This window comes from Fukomys damarensis, unplaced genomic scaffold, assembly GCF_012274545.1.
Source record: "Fukomys damarensis isolate Sample0158 unplaced genomic scaffold, DMR_v1.0_HiC HiC_scaffold_11, whole genome shotgun sequence".
In the NCBI taxonomy this organism is placed as follows: Eukaryota; Metazoa; Chordata; class Mammalia; order Rodentia; family Bathyergidae; genus Fukomys; species Fukomys damarensis.
In genome coordinates this window covers 8,856,321-8,873,985 of record NW_022900923.1, presented here as the reverse complement: position 1 = coordinate 8,873,985, position 17,665 = coordinate 8,856,321, and the positions used below count along the sequence as shown (strand labels likewise).

General features: G+C 46.5%; 1 protein-coding gene across 4 annotated transcripts in view; it reads right to left on the bottom strand.

Annotated features, from left to right (window-relative positions):
- Nucleotides 1-4,164: 4,164 nt before the first annotated feature.
- Nucleotides 4,165-17,665, bottom strand: part of Lpgat1 (lysophosphatidylglycerol acyltransferase 1) — a 65,626-nt gene continuing 52,125 nt past the window's right edge. For all 4 annotated transcript variants that reach the window (XM_010642573.3, XM_010642572.3, XM_019210440.2 and 1 more), the window contains 2 exons: nt 9,071-9,177; nt 4,165-6,898 (listed from right to left, as the gene is read on the bottom strand). In XM_010642573.3, the coding sequence (XP_010640875.1) occupies nt 6,747-6,898; nt 9,071-9,177 (259 nt within the window). In that variant the 3' untranslated portion in view covers nt 4,165-6,746. The remainder of the gene's footprint in view (nt 6,899-9,070; nt 9,178-17,665) is intronic.

Genomic DNA, 17,665 nt, shown 5'->3' with positions numbered 1-17,665 from the left:
TCCTGCCTCAGCCTCCCAGGTGCTGGGATTACAGGTGTGACACCATGCCCGGCGAGATCTACTCCTCTTAAAAGTATTGGGAAACTTAAAACATCTCCAATTAATAGCAATCGTGTGCAAACTTGTCAAAGCGAGAGGGCTCTTCTGGTCCTAACTCGGGCTGTCTCACTGGCACCTTCCAACCAGCCACACCTGTGGGGACCACATGCTGCTCTACACTGGCTGTGACTTGCTGGAACCAAACACACACAGCAGCAAAGTGGCCTATGCTGGTGACCTGGACTTCTGTGCTGTTGGGGCCCTGGAGCACCCTCAGACCCACGCAACATCCTCTGTCCTTGCTGGAGTAGGTGTGGAAAGGCACATAGCCCTACCGTGGGTCAGATGCCTTGACCAGCAGCAGTGGGGCCACGTTCCTTTGCTGGGCACCCTGGAGAAGGAGGTCTGGTGGCTGCGAGGTCCCTTTCTCCCACCTGAAATGCGGAGGTCCTCACGGGGAGCTCAGGGGGACACACCCGGACAGGACAGTGTGTGTGACAGTCCCCGAAGGCTGCAGACCTGTTTGCCTGTCTCCTGCCACTCCCTCCCCTCAGCTGTCCGTCCGTGAGCTGCCCCATACAAAGCCACCGTGCAGAGCTGTGGCACAGCTGAGGTGGTGGGCCTGGTGTCACAGCCTTGTTCCCAATGACACAACAGGCAGCAGCGGCATCGCCAGAGTGACCGTGTCCTCTCTTGTGGAAGGTGTCACTGGCTGTCTCTGTGTCCTGGGCGCATCCCAAGCCTGACGGGCAGCCAGGACCCGGCGGGGAGGTTGTGCCTGGGCCAGGCTCCGCGCTTGCCAGCAGAAGCCAGGGTTACAAGAGGTCTGTCTCCTTCCTGGGGTTGCCAAGCACCTCCCGAGTTCCCTGTCTGTTCCCTGTGACCACTGCGGAGATTTCGTTTGTTTCTCTCAAGCCTCTAAGAGTTAAGAACAAGGTGACCCAGATGCTGAGAGGTAAAAATTTATTGATTTCTATCATATCAGCATGTCATGATATGGTCACACCTGCTCATACAGCAGACTTCTGAGAGCCAAAAGATCATTTTCTTTTTTCTTTTAAAAATACAGTTTTCAGCAGAAACATTTTAAAAACATACACTTTCAAACTTAGGGGGAATTGTAAACAGTGGCTTCCCCCAACTCACGAGAACAGGGCTGGTCAGCAACGGATCTCTGAAGGCTTCAGTTTGCTTCCAGGCCTTGGCCCGTATCTGCTGTCTCCCACAGAAAGTACTTCCGGGGGCAGGACCCTCACCACCACACGGCCTAAGTCCAGGCAGAGAAAGAGGTAGACTGAACTGGAATGAGTCAAATTGTTTGGCAGAGTGCGCAAGATAAATCAACACATCTAAAGTCTTCAGTGGAATCAAACATACTTGGCAATCAAGTAACTCAATACTCAATGCTTGGAATTCATAAAACAAAATCTCAGTGATGCTTAGACTACAGTTGCTTGGCTTTGAGAGATGAAAACACAAAGCCAGCTTTAGAAACTGTAATCTTCCCTCGTACTTCAGGAAAGCTTGTTCTTGTCAGTCTCCAAAATCAAAGGATCACTCAGTAGGTAGGATGGATCTTAATCCTTTTCCCACCCCTTACAGTTCCCACCAAGGTCAGTAACAGAGGTTTCCTCAGACCTATGGCTAGACTATGAGTTTATTCAACACTAATCATTAAACAGTTTAACATAAAACAAAGTAAGAACCAGGGCAGTGGTGTTCTGCACACAGCTTGTCCTGGCTCCCAGGAGCCAATCATTTTATAATTTTATAAAATTTTATAATTTTTTCAGCAGCTGTTAAACAATTGTTATTAAATGATATAAACTTGAATTAGTGCTGAAGCTAAAAAGTGGTTTTGTACAAGCATTAAGAGCCTGGGACTGGGGATAGCTTAGTGGTACAGTGAATGTATGTGAAGCCCCCAGCCCCCAAAAACAGAGTTTAAAAGGTTATGTGTTAGACAGGGAGATGAGTTCAGGGGATTAGGAGGTGACACCAACATTCAAATCATGGCTGAAGTACAACCAAAGTCAGCTATAAGGTTCAGCAAGAAGCAATCAGGTATCTGATCAGAGTCAACTGGCTATGTGGAATTTACAATAAAACAGTTGTATTTTATTATTTGTTAATTGTGTTACACAACCTTGTTATCAGTAAGATTTATAACAACCTCATGGACGTGTGTACACACAGCACTGACCACCACCCCGCTGGCAGGGAGGGCAGAGGGCGGGGGGCAAACCCTCTGCCATCTGTGCTGCCCGCTCGCTGCTCAGCAGCCTGCTGCGTGGAGACGGACCGCATGCTCCCAGCTGCGGCTGCCCAAGGAGCTCTGTACAACACAGACACCCTGGCCCTCATGGAGAAGTAACAGTGCTGCACTTGAAAAAAAATCAACTTTATTTTCTCAAGGTTAAAAAAAAATAGAGCCAGCTATCTATTTTTTGCTTTTGGTTCACATCTAAATTTCTGAAAAGGTGATCCGGTTCCTGAAACCGTCCCAAACGCACCCACAAACCAGACCACGCGTGACCAGCCCTTCACAACATCAGTTACAGTTCCACAGCCCCGACACTCGTCCTTACCACACATTACAACATGCAGAGACACAAAAGGGCAGCAAGCTCAAGTAAACAGTACAGCATCAAGAACATGAAAATGCATCTGTATAAAATAAATACAACCTTGTAATAACTGTAAAGAAAAGGAAAGCACTTAATAAAAATAATGGCAGTTGAATGTCTGTCTCGTTTGTTACCTAATCATAAAACAAGTCCGTGTAAAATGCATAGACTCCTTACATGGAAAGAATTTGTGCACCACAGTCATGTGTTAACAGTTTCACACAATAAAAACGAAGCAATTCAAAACGTGTGCATATTTTGCAACTACACTTAAAAATTTTTTGCTCTTTAAAGCATTTAAAAAAATATTCAACGTAAAAATCCTCAGATGGAAATTTTGCAGAAAACCCCACATTTTCTCTTCCATATGGCTACCGTCCCTCTTCCCGAACAGGTCAGCACCCTCAGCCTACTGCAGGTCTGGCTCCTAACTGCTGGGGACTGGTACGAAATGATTCTAGTAAGCACCAACCAATGACCGCTCCAGAGTACGCTCGGCCCTTCTGTGATAGAGAAAGTTCCAACTTGGGTGGCTTTGGTCCCAAATATTAGTCTCTACTTCTCATAAAATGAACCATTAACCTGCTGCCCTGTGCTGTCTTGGACTCTGCGCTGCATGTTAAGAGACCAAAGGCCCATAGCACGAGGGCCTTTTCTAACCATTTCTATCCAGCCTTTGTGGACCAGAGCTGAACCTACGGGCAATGTTAACTCTGGAGTGAAGTCCTGTGTACTGACTTCAAAACAAGAACAAAGAAAACAGTTAACTCTTCCTATTCAGTAGTGCAAAAACATTTTCTTTTTAAATATAAAAACAATACAAGAAAACTACCCATTATTAAAGACTACTTTCCATGATTACCAGGGCCAACTCACTCAGAAGAGTCTTTAGGGAAGTGATTGTCGAAAACCTCACCAAGACAAACCCACAAGAGGGGAGTGGTGTGAGCGAGGACTGAGTGGCCTTCTCAACACCTGTCCAGACGGAGGACACCAGAGGGACCTTCCGAGGTGATAGTGGGGGACCTAAGGAGTCAATTCTTCATCCAGGTTGACTTTGCCAGCACGGACTTTGCTCAGCTATCTGTGTTTCCGTGCCCTTTCGCTACTCAATAACACAATCATAAATACACAGGAAAAAGAAATTAGTGAACAATTCATATCACTTTTTTAAATTAGTAAGCATCCTAGAAGAAAAAAAAGACTGAGCAGAGAAGAAATTCAAACTCCTACATACAACTGAATTTTTGGCTTACCTATAATTTAGTCTCCGTTTACCAAGTATATAATTAATTATGCCATAATTAAGAAAATGGAAAATTAAGAACTGGTTGCAATATTAGTAACTACTTAATAATAGGACAGATATGAACTCACAGTTACCTTTATTTTGTTTTTTGAGACAGGGTCTCACTATGTAGTTGAGACTGACCTGGAACTCACTATGTAGCCCAGGCTGGTCTCGAACTCAGCAATCCTCCTGCCTCAGCCGCCCCAGTGCTGGAATTACAGGCGTGCGCCACCATGCCCAGAGCTCAACAGCTACCTTTAAAAAAGCTATTTAAATTCTCAACTGACTAGTTTGTCCTCCAAGCCTCATTTCCCACTGTGGCTTTCCTCCCACTGTTTGTAGGTATCCCCATCATGTGTGTGTGACACCAACTCTTTCTGAAGCTAAGGGTGAGTCACTGGCCCGCCCATGACTAAACAGGTGCTCACACACTGTCACTCACTGACACCAGGACAACAGCAGGCGCACAACCTGGGCGGCTGGCTGGGACCAGAAGTGTGAGGGAACTGGGAACAGTTTTCTCTTCTTTCGCCCTGTCAAGATGTAAAACCTTCATTCATCCCTCTTTATAAAGACAGTGCAAGTAGGAATCTTTAGTCAGCTCTGCACGGTGGCCATCTTGCTGCCTCCCCGAAGGCCATAAAAGAATACTGATTCTCTCCACATTTCCAGTGCAAGAGGATGAACTGGGGTTAACCAGGAAAACACGACCAATATTCTCAAATAACGTGTTTTGAGAATGGGAGACAGGACATGTTCAGAAAGAATGGAAGGTTAGGGCAAATCAAACACACCTGTTCACAACTCACAGCTCTGTGTTCGCAGGTCAGCTCACACAGGTGTGGGTGTGTCCACACAGGTGGGACTATGGAAATGACAGGCACTGGGAAAGTCAAGCACCCTACAGGTGAGCTTACGGCGTAGAGTGCTTCTCACGTTCCTTTGGAGCACAGCAATGGCGAAGTGACCCAAGCTACCTGTACCTGCACATGGATTCGGTTTTGGGGACAGGACTGGCCACTACGCCTGTGGCTGGCTTCGTACCGAGGACAGGTCTGGTCGCTAGGACTGTGCACGCTTACGTGTCAGGGAGCAGCTCCTCCTAGAGGGTCGGCTAATGCCACAAATGAACTCCAATTCACCCTGAAACTGACTGGTGTTTGCCGGGCCTCAAACACAAGTGTCAGACAGCTTCTCTTTGGCTTTCTGGTGAGCCTGGCTTCACCTACTGTCACTGCAGAATACAGGTTACCCAGGTTCTGAAAACACTGCCTTCTATAACAACTGTTACCGAGCCACTCATCTTAACACTGTCGCCTGCAGTTGAGCAGCAGGAAGTATCCCATGAGGTATTTCAGCGAACGCATCCTGCTCTTCACGTATGCTCTGACCTACCCTAAAGATGAAGCTGCTGTGGGCTTCTATTTGGTGTTGCTCCACCTTTCCCATGTAACTGGGGAAATTCACATCTTTTCAGTTTTTGTTTTGTTTTTTGGTTTGCCTGAAAACAAAGCATTGGCCTTTATTTTTATTTTACAGCCTACTTCTCAGGATTACTATTCGTGAAATCAGTGACAAGGGAGTCTACAGTGCTCTTATCACAGACTACCACTGACAGATCTCGACAGCCTCACAGTCCTCGGCCAAAGGACGTCTTCGAGCTCACACGAACGCAGTGCCAGCACTTTCTAGGAGTTTGGTTTGCCAGTGAGGTAAATCAGATGAATATAGTGACAAATAAAGGTCTCCTGGAAAGAACTGAAACTTTCTCCTCTTCAACAGCAGCTGGCACAGGCCGGAAGCCCCTGCACCGCTCTCTCCCGGCTGTGCCCGAGGAAAGGGGCGGGCACGGATGCGGGACCGACACCCGGGACTGGCCAGGGTCGGCGGTGTGGCCCGAGGACTGGTCACTGCTCCAGGCCAACGCTTGGTGCTAGCTCAGTTTCCTAACAAACTAGTCTACTCTCAGCTGACCACGTAAATGTTCTGCATTAATTTGTGTCAACCAGCCCCAAGTGCATTTGGTGCTACGTCAAAATGGGGAGAGGGCTCTCACCACGAATGGGGCGTCGCAGCAGGAAGGGTGTAGGGCAGGGTGGGAACTGGACAGCACCAGCGGGCGAGTGGACAGAGACAGGGGAGCCTCCAGGAGCCAGCTCGCTGCCGAGGCTCACTTGTGTTTCGAGGGTAGGTTACTGTCCTTGGCTATATCAGCATCTGACAAAGTGCGCTTTGTAAAATCCGATGACCAATCTATGATACGCCTTCTACACGGACGAGGGGGAAGGGGAGGCGCTAGCACAGGTAAACACAGGGCCGGAGAGCACGGCCTGCTCCGGCAGTCTGTTCCCGCCCAAGGCAGGGAGCCGCCCCTCTGCAGCTCCTCCGCGCACTGCGGAAGCCATGGCACAGGTGGGCATGGCCGGGGCCTGCAAGGGGCGGACACAGCCCTGAGCCAGAACCCAAAGACCTCAGCATCTGATGGCGACAGTTTCCTTCCATCTTCCAGGGCGTTTTAGGATTCCCACTTCTCCAGATGTGATGGCTGCTTAAGTATGTGGTGGAGCGTATCGCTTTAAGACATGAAAAGTTCTTAAAATATATTAGCAGGTCGTTCTATTACTGATCCTCATTTCAGTAGCGTTTTAAAATATCCCAAAGGAGGATAAATATTAATCCATCCATTGAATCTCCTTTGCTTTTTATATATTCTGATTTGCACATGTAAATAATGCACACTGACGGAAGTCTGAATTCCTATGGCGGCCTTGTGAAGTCCGAGTCAGTATCTAAAAGAGGCAATGGTAAAAATACTGCATGATGCTGTACCACATGTAGCCTGACAGAAACGCGAAACACTGGATGAGGAATATCCACACGCTGCTGAGGGTCATCTCCCGGGAAACGGCTTCCTCACGGCCCTTGGGAGGCGGAAAGGCTCCTAAAAGACAAGACAAAAATATTCCCTGTGGGGCCAGGCCTCCCGGAATGCAAGGTGGACCTTACTTTAACTCTGCTTATTTCCGACACTTTCACCTGGAACATGGTTCCTCCTGCCCAGCACAATTTCACACCCAGCCTCTGCCTTCTCCCCAGAGCAGGAGAACCAGCCGGCGCCCACCCTCCCTCCTCCAGGCTTATTTCCTTCCTGGAACTTTCCCCACTCCGAGGTCTCCCGTTCTCCTGCCCCACAGCTGCCTTGCTGCTCACAGACGCTTGAACGGATCCCACAGGGCCGACTGGCAACGGTGACAGACACCAGCCCTCCTGAGAGCGCAGAGTTTGTACTAATCCCTTTACTGGCAAGTTGCTTTTTGTGCCACAAAAAGTGGTCATGTTATACTGACATTATTTTCAAAAGGCAGAATGGTTATGAAACGTATCTTAATAATAAAACAGAAATACTAAGTAAACAGATGCCTCCGCACTTTCTCCTAGAAGCCAAGCTTCTGAGCAGTGCTGACCACAGCCCCTGCGGATAACGGTTGTCAGCTGCTCCACAGGGCGTTTTCTACTCGGGGGCATCCAGAGAGCGCTCCCACCTCCCAAGGTCTAACGTGCAAGTAGCTTTCCTAAAAAGACGCTTCTGTTATTGTTGCTACAATGCAGGCCAAACAGCCTGAGTGAGAGACAGAGGTGGAAAAGGACCGAGTCTTCTCAGCCTTCGCTCAGCCTAAAGCCCCACGGCCACCCTCAGACCCAGGCCGCCTCTTCTCTTCTCCCTGCTTGGGTGCCGGCAGACACAGCAATCCATGAGCGCTCTCGGATCGTGCCAGGCATTCTACCACGGTCAGCTTCCTCCTTCCCTCTCTTCCCCTCTTCATGTTTTTCTTACTGCATTATAGAAATTTTGCTTTCTTTTATAGTATGGGGGATTGAACCCAGGATTCCACCTCCCCACTCCTTTATAACAAAAACCTGAGACACAGTCTCACTATGTAGCTCAGGCTGACTTCCACTTTGTCACCCTCCTGCCCCAGCTTCCCAAGTAGCTGGGATTACAGGTGTGCACCACCACACTGGGGCATTTTATAGAATTAATTAATTATTTATTTGGTTTTTTTGAGACAAGTTCTCACTATGTAGCCCAGGTTGGTCTCCAACTCAGCAATCCTCCTGCCTCAGCCTCCCGAGGGCTGGGATTACAGGCGTACGCCACCACGCCTGGCCGAGAATTTCATTTTTTATAGAATGTAGATAATGTTAAAAACAGAAGGGAGCTGGGGGTGGTGGCGCATGACTGTAATCCCAGCCCTCGGGAGGCTGAGGCAGGAGGATCGCTGTGAGTTCAAGACCAGCCTGGGCTACACAGGGAGTTCCAGGTCAGTCTCAACAACATAATGAGACCCTGTCTCAAAAAAACAAAAACAAAACAAACAAACAAACAAAAAACCCCAACAAAACAAAACAGAAGGAAGCTTAGGATAATATACCTTTTTATTCAAAGGAGAAAAGACTAAATTTCTATGTATTCTTAAAAAGTGACACTATCTCTCTATATAAAGAATATACCTGTAAAAATGTAGTTTAAAATGACCTCAAATGACTAATATAGTACTTAAATAATCAAGTGCAAACAAACAAACAAAAAACCCCAACAAAACAAAACAGAAGGAAGCTTAGGATAATATACCTTTTTATTCAAAGGAGAAAAGACTAAATTTCTATGTATTCTTAAAAAGTGACACTATCTCTCTATATAAAGAATATACCTGTAAAAATGTAGTTTAAAATGACCTCAAATGACTAATATAGTACTTAAATAATCAAGTGCAACGTCAAAGCATGAATGTTCCTTGCCACTTCATAAATTAAAAAATCCCACAGTTGTACATGCGAAACTGCGGTCATTCACAGACTGCGCCATGAGCTCTCCAGCCACACCCCTCCCGTGCCTCCTTCTCAGCCTGAGACCCCTGTAACAGGCTGACAGGGGACTCGCTGCATCCAACACACATCTGTCTTCACAAGCATGCTAAGATGAAATTCTTAAATACAGAGACACTCTCGTTTCTTCGGAATACCTTAAAAAAAAAATGGTTCTCTTCCCTACAGCAAGCCTCTGGAATTTCCAGTAAATCCAGAAACGCATACAACGGAAGGGACTGTGTACCTGTTTCATAAAAATGGGCTAAGAGGTCTTCTTTTTCAATAAACCGTTGATAGAGCCAATTGGTAAGGTCATCAGTCTCCAGGGGCACATCCTTAATTGGAAAAATCCTATTAAGAGTCAGGGAAAAGAAAGACAGAAACTACTTTAATTTAGCAGTGGAAGTCACTAGAATCACAACATAGCTTTGGTGATGAAAATCGAATAAACTTACCAAACCACCTTTTGCTTTTGCAAGAAATGGCCCGTTGGCTTTTTTAAAATTGTTGATTATGTAATAGAATTCACTTATGTACTCATTCGAACATTCACTAGCTTATTATGAGTTAGATCCCGTTCAAGATGCTAAAGATAAACTTTGTTTTTTTGTTCTCTCCTGTACTGAGGATCGAACTCAAGACCTTGCGCTTGTGAGGTAGGTGCAGCACCAATGAGCTAAATCCCTGGCCCTGAAGATACACTTTGAAACTGTTCTGTGTAAGTAAAGAATTTCCGAGAAAAACTGTGTCTTTCTACGTTCACACGTTTAAGTGGGAGCGTGTGTGGGAACGTAGCTTTATCAGAACCTGTTCCCATCAGTCAAACGCTAGACGGCACGATGCACCTTCACAGTGCTCTCTGGTGCGCAAGCGGGAGCGGACCGAATCTGCCCACATCAGTGGCTTCTCACTGGTCAGGTCAGACACCGGCTTCATGAGCAGAGGCAATCTTAACTAAAGAGGTGCAGGATCACCACTCCACGTCTCAGTCAACAGGAAATGAAACTGATGTGGCTGGTGACACCCGCGGAAGGGAGAGGGAAAAGGGCAGCAGGGAGACTGCGCTGGGTGCTTTTCTCTCATCGCTGAGACAGACACCTGACACCCAACGTTAAAGGAGGAAAGGTTTACTGGGCTCACAGTGTGTGAGGCTCCGGTCCATCATCCGGGTCCAAGGCAGGGTGGTGGAGGGGCAACAGTTCACGGCCACGCACAGCAAAAGCAACAAGGGAAATCTTTCTGTTCCTCTACCTTATGCACACTACCAAGGGAGGGCAGCACTCACACCCTGAGTCACACACTCCAGATTCGGTCACCTCTGAAAAAGTCCCACCCGAGACCACGCGAGAATTGGGTGGACATCTAGATGCAGCCATAACCACGTCAGCGGTGTGAAAGGTAAAGTCTGCAAAAGGTGTGCCTACGAATGTCCGTCCTGCCGCTCTCCGTTTCTCCCTCCCCAAGGCATCGATGTTCCTCTCTTGCATCCAATCAGCTGGCATTTGTCACCGTGTTTCCTCTTGGGCTGTGGCCGTAGCTATTGTCTTCCTGTTCACACCACACACGCACACGCTCCCCACTGTCCCAACGCAGGTGCGCAGCACAATACATCCTAACACTGTAAATTACTTTATGGTCCCGTCAGCCCGTGTGGTGAGTCACAGCTACTTTTCCCTGCTTGCTCCTTTTTATTCAGCAACTATACAGCTGTTCATCTGCCTGAAGTCCTGTGAATATACACCTAATTCAAGCTCTTCGCCAACTGACTAGATCAACTCTCCAGATTGCTCCACATCTTTTCTTAAAAGGCCAGGCAGAAAGTGTTTTGGGCGTGGCAGGTCGTCTGGTCTCTGCCCTGGCTACTCAATCGGGCCTGGTGTGAAAGGCGCCAGAAACGGATGTGCAGAATGCGAATGTGCAGAGCCACGTTCAAACAAAACCACCCAGGATCTGAGAGCTGTCATTTTCTTTCTATGAAGTCCCTCCCTGTCGTCCTGGGTCATGGCCTGGACTTCTACAATGGAGTTGTCCTCCCCACAGCCCATCCTCCCTTCTCACTTTCACGGCACCCAACTGCAGCAGCTCCCTGAGAAAGGGCGCCAGAAATCTCATGTCTGCCATTGTCTTTTCTCTGTCTCGCTGCAGTTTGGATCGTCAGCATCTCCGAAGGCCCACAGGCTGAGGCTTGGTGCCCCGTGGGTGCTGTCTGGGGTCTTTAACTCTCGGGGGATGGCCTCCCACTCTGCTTTTCTCTTTGCTTCCTGGCCATGAGGTGACTGGCTTGGCTTTGCCACGTGTTCCTGCCATGGTGTGGGTCCTAAAGCAATGGGTCACCAACCCTGGACCAGACCTCAAATCTGTGAGCCACAATAACACAGGCGATCGGCTCAGCTCAGGTATTCGGGTCTGGTGTTGAAAGCTCACAAACTTAGCTGATCATTTGATTAGAAGACTCATCTGAGCTTAGAAACCAACTTGTCATCTCTCTGTCCTCCTTTACTTTGCAAGAAGGAAGATAAATTAATGTAACAGCAGACAAACTTTTGCTCTCGCCTTTCCTGTGCTTAGGGTCTGATTTTTCTTGCCTACGGCTCCATTGGAACCCTCTACACAATTCTGAAGAACAGCAGCAATAACCAGCATCCTCACCTCTCATTCTTAACCCTTCAGGGGAACACCAACTAGTCCACTAGAATGGTACTGGAGATTTGTTTTGTATGCATCATCAATCAAATTGAAGAAACCCAAAAACTACTTTTTTTTTTTTTTTGAGACAGGGTCTTAAAAATGTAGTTGAGTTTGTTTTGTATGCATCATCAATCAAATTGAAGAAACCCAAAAACTACTTTTTTTTTTTTTTGAGACAGGGTCTCAAAAACCTGTAGTTGAGACTGACCTGGAACTCACTATGTAGCCCAAGCTGGTCTCAAAGTCACAGCGATCCTCCTGCCTCAGCCTCCTGAGTGGTGCTGGGATTTACAGGTATGCACCACCACACCTGGCTTAAATTTAAAATCAAAATTTCATTTCTGGAATGTATTCTCTTACTACATAACATGTATTTTTATATAATGCTTGGCTAAGTTTTGTATCTATGATCACAAAAGAGGTCTGCCTATAAATTGGTTCAGGTTTCGGTATTAACATCATGCTAGCCTCATGATATGAGGTAGGAAATATTCCTCCTTTTGGAAGAGTTGTAATTTTAGTAAGTACAGAAGCTGCAATGGAATCCCTCTGTCATTCCTTATACTGGTAATACAGGCTTTCTTCTTTTGTTGATCAAAAATGGAAAAGTTGATCTATTTTACTGTGTTTTCAAAAAATAATTTCTTGGTATTGTTGTTCTTTCTATTATGTTTTGTCTCATTGTTATTTTTCCTGCTTTCCATCTTTGAATTTAATTTGTTTTCTAACTTTTTGAGATAAATGTTTAGATCCCAGATTTTCAGTCTTCTTTTCTGATATGTGCCTTTTATAAGCTATACATTTATAAAATATATATCTTCCATGCACAGATTAACTAATCTCACAAGATTTGACAAATATTTTCATTACCATTATGTTAAAAATAATTGCTAATTTTCATTGTAACCTTTTACTTCATGGTAAACACTAAATTCTGTAACACCAATATATGGTAAACATTATATAGTTTTTCCTCTATTATTATTATAAGCAATGTAGCCCACTGTGTGCCTCACAAGCACAAGGACCAGAGTTCGATCCCTGGTACCAAAAAAAAAACCAAACAAACAAAAGGGAAGACATCACCCTTCGCAAGCGATGTGGCAATGGAAAACTACATATAAATGCCCACTTATGTAGGTATAAGTTTATATAGAGAGCCGGGCGTGGTGGCGCATGCCTGTAATCCCAGCACTTGGGAGGCTGAGGCAGGAGGATCGTTGTGAGTTCGAGACCTGCCTGGGCTACAGAGTGAGTTCCAGGGCAGTCTCAACTACATAGTGAGACCCTGTCTCAAAAAACCCAAAAGAAATGTTTATATATAGAATAAATTCTGAAGGTGAAAGTATGACTCAAAAGTTAAATGCATTAATAATTTTGAAAGATACTGCTATATTATCTTCATAAGAATTTTATCAATGGTTATTTTAAAAACTGGCTAGGAGAGTTTCTCAATTAGGTTATGCCATTTGGAGACCATATTCTAGGGGTTTCATCCATGAGTCCTCCTCAGTCTAAGAATACAGATATGTTAAACTGGAGGTGGTGGTACATGCCTGTAGTCCTAGCTATTCTGGAGGCTGAGGCAGTACAATCTGCAAGTTCCAACCTCGACAATTTAGCAAGACTCTGCCTCAAAATAAATTTCAAAGGGCTGGAAGTTTTGCTCAGTGATAGAGTGTTTGAACCTTGGGTTCAATCCCCAGTACCACAAAGAAAAAGCATATAACCAACTCACATTTCCACTCTAATATTAGTCTTAATTTAATGTCATAAAACCCTCTGAATCATAAACATCTTGCAATTACGCACTGCAATGTGATTCCGGCGCGTGTGTGTGCCACCCTTCTGGCACAGTGCAGTACTGCTCTCAAGGCACAGAGGGCAGGAGCAGGGCCTGAAGTAAGGAGCCGAGCTCTACTCTAAGACTTGTGATATCCACCACAAGTCCAGAGTTCGGCCTTGAGGGACGGCACACGGGTTCACAGGTAACAAGCAGGGGGTGTGGACAAAGTGTAAAAAGGCCTGATTGGATGGCCCTGGGAGTGAGGAAAAGCAGGCCGAGCCTGGGGGAGCAACATCCGGAGGTGGGACGGCACAGCTTTTCACCTGAGACTCGATCCCGTTAGTGCCCCACAGGGACGCTAGGACTTACACAAAAGTACCTGTAAATCTTACGGGTTGAAGGATCAGAAGATAGAGCTCAGGGTGGCCCAGCAGCTGGAAAGGGAGGCTCCCCAAAGGAGCAGGTGAGTGTGGGAGCCGGCCCCAACTATAAGCCCCAAAACCTCTGCTGGCCAGGGCTGTGCCAGCGGCGGGCAAAATGCAGGTGGGAGACGGCCCCTCCCTCGGTCCTGAGCTCCACTGGGCACACAGCACATCTGGCCCACGGTCTCCTTCTCTTTCCCTTGGTTTAAGTTTTGCTCTAAATGTCCTTAAAAAGTCAGCTAACTCCATTCTAATATGAGAGAAACGCCTTCAAACTAAAAATTAAAACTGAAAAATCAGACTTTTTAAAAAAGAGTGGCATCAAAAAAAATCACTGAGTCCCTCCTTCAAGATACTTTAATAGTGTCGACACAGTTTTGCAGTAAAGTAGCACTTAAATTTTTCACCTCTGCCATGCAGAGTAGAGGTCAAAAGGTAATGCACCCATTTTTGCCTTGTTGACAGCCAAACATTAGCATAAAAGGTCTATGTGTGCCACCACTTTTGGGAATCCCCTCCCCGGGGGGAAAGCATCCTTTAACTTCTCTTTAAAAAATAAAATAAACCCACCCAAAGCTCCTGTCCCCTGCAGTGGCTAAGGCACCTGCCTGCCAAGGGCCCACCCGGAGTGGAGTAGGAAGGGACCCATAGGCCAGAGCGCCAGGCCACGAAACCAAAGTTCTACAGCACCTTGAGGGAAAAGTTCAAGAAGGAGCCCTGGAAAATTAAGTGAATTTTCTCTTGTCTTTGCCTTTCACAGAGCCCCCGAGTTTCTGGCAGCCCAGTCAGGGAAGACAGCAGCACCGAGGCACGGCTCCAAGCCCGGCACGGGTGACATCCTACTCTGGATGCCCAGCCGTGTGAAGCAAACAATTCCCTGACTGGAAAGGCTACTTCTGCTCCAACCGGCCTTTCAGGGACCTGCAGACACATCAGCTTGACTTTCAACACACACCAACGTCTTTCCATTTTCCAACGTTCCCCACAGCTTCCCTTACGCACGTGAACAGCACAGAGTTCTCACTACGTCCTGACCACACCACTTCCACAGGTCCCTGTTCCTGGAGCTGACGCTGCACAAAGGCCTGAACGTCTACTCTCCCCGCATGTACTGATCTGCACGGAGGGCCGAGTACAAGTCATCCATCAAGTTTTCTCTGGTCTAAGAAGGCCACAGACCAGGGGCTAGCGAGAGCGGGGACTCTCTGTAAGTAAGAGAAGGCCACAGACCAGGGGCTAGTGAGAACTGGGACTCTCTGTAAGAGACCAAACCACGTTGCCTCACATCAGACACTACTTGCAGCATGTATCTCATTGTGTCAAATTTTGTTTCGGTTAAAAGAAAATCAGTTTCCCTGCTGAACTCTCCAAAGAATATGGAGAGGTTGCTGAAACATCTACTGCTTTACACAGGGGTGAGTGTGGTGCGGGCTGGGTCTGGGCTGGAACCTACTCTACCAGCAACCCAGAATCGGAATCGCACGGACACCTGCTGCCTCCGCAGACAGCAGGGGCACAGAGCTAATGCTGGCCCTCGGACTGTCTGGTAGCCTGGATTAAAATATTCAAGCGAGTACTCTCCTAATGTGGCAAAGGACCAAACTCACTGAATGCCAGTTCTCTTGGAATCAAGTTAGGGGAGTTCTTGCGGGACTTAAAGAACTGAATCTATACATTCCAGAAATAAATCTCTATGATATCTACAGCTATCCAAATGAGAGACTGGCTCCTATTTTTTGAAAAGCAAATCTTCCTGTTATTAGTCATCTAAACTGCCCCCTTGCATACACAATATTCTACCAATATCCATAGAATCCCATTTAAGAGCAGCTGAAACTGTTCTTTAAAAATAACGCCTGACCTATGGCATTCCCTATATTCAAGCTAGAACATCTGAATTTTTAAGCCACCAAGATATTCAAAAACAAGCCAATAAAGAATGTGACTATTCGAGACCAGCCTGGGCTACATAGTGAGTTCCAGGTCAGTCTCAACTACATAGTGAGACCCTGTCCCCAAAAACCAAAAAAAGGAATGTGACTAAACCCTCAATTCCTTTATGACGTGCACATACGGAACTACTAAGCATTCAAGCAAACCCTAAAATACAGAGTTGCTGTTTTCAGAAGGCTAACCACGTGGGGAGATGAGGAAAGTAAACAACCAGAATACAATGAAGTAGTGTAAGGAAGCTGGGCCAGCCGGCCCAGGCCTGTAATCCCAGCACTCTGGGAAGCCACATGGGTTGCAAGTTCAAACCCAGCCTGGGCCATGTAGCAACTCAGTGAGATTTTGCCTCAAAATAAAAACTAAAAAGGGCTGGGGATACAGCCAGGTTCAATTCCTAATAATTCCCTCTCCCCCAGGTCATATAAGGAGTCTAGGAACTTGCGTATGAGCTTACATGAAAGAATGTGCCTGTTCACTACGGCACAAGTTATATGGCAAAGTTATTACTTGAGTTCGGCCTAAGGGCATGAGAAGGCTTAAAATTAAAAAAAAACATGCATATCATTTTTAAGTCTAAGCACACTACAAGGTAGATAATGAAAACAACAGTTCTCTCTGGAGACCCCTGTTCCCCAGACCCACCCCACTCAACTTTTTCTTTTGTTGTTCGCTCCCACATAGTCCATAAACATGTGCACAGCATTTCCCCCACTCCCCCATGTAAAATACATTCCCTGCTCTCCGACTAGGCAGATGGGGATGTGACTCTCTCATATCTGTCTTCCCCTGAGATTTAAAATGTCCTTCTCAGTGCCAACTGTCCTCTGCAACCACGTCTGTCACCCCCCTTGTATCCACTGATTTTTTTTTAAGTCCGTCTCCTCTGCCAGGCTGTACTACGCTCATCTGTGTGCTCCTGAACCTGAGATCAGCGTCTGGTTCTTGCTGGAAACTCAGGTTTGCTGACCCGAATGAAACTGACAGTGATCTAACAGCATAAACCTCACGAGGGGCCACCTGCACAGAGCCACTAACACCACGGCACAGTCCACAGACACTGCCACATGAATATGACAAGAACTCCAGGGGCTGGGGATTTAGCTCAGTGGTGCTGCCGCCTGCCTTGCAAACGTAAGGACCCAAATTCGATCCCTGGTACCCAAAAAAGGAAAAAAAAAAAAAAGATCTCCATCCAGAAACCACCCATTACCAAAAAGGGACTTGCAGCCAGGGATTTAGCTCCGTGGTTCTGCCACCTGCCTTACAAGCCCAAGGTCCTGAGTTCGATCCCAGGTACGAAAGAAAAAGGATTTGCTTGGACAAGAGAACAGATACTGTCAAAGCCAACATCTCAGAATTTCCCACAAGTTTCACTCTCGGCCATTATCCTGAGGTAAATTGCTAGGACGAATCCTCAACAGACTAACACTTAATAGCTGTAGCTTGCCTTGGAAATATTATGAAAAATTTTTAAAAACCAGTTATCTCAAAATAGAATTAAAAACTCAAACATTTTCACCTCCTTTAAAACAGGATAACAAGGGCAGACATTTTAAAAGACTCTACAGGTAGCAAACTCATTGCAGGAACTAATCCTATTACTGTAGAAATCATCTTGGGCACCTGTCCCATCTGCGTTGATGGCCAAGCACCTGTGAGGACGCTGTTTCCTTCTGTCAGGGGTGACTGCCTCTCACCCTTCAGCCCTGCTCTTCGCAACAAAGCTGTGACAAACCAGGAGCCACCTGAGGACAAAACTAACGAGACACCACCCTTACAACCGGGATGCTGATCACACTCCTGGTTTTATAACCCGGGGACATGCTAAGACGCTTACCACGTGCCTGCTGAGTGAAGTCAGCAAACGTGCCACTGGCACAGTGCCCATGAGGATCGCCATTATACTTCCCTGTGTCGAGGTTTTCTAAAACTTTGTTATTCAGAAATAATTTCAGGTTGAAAGAAAAGTTGCAGACGTAATTTAATGAATTCA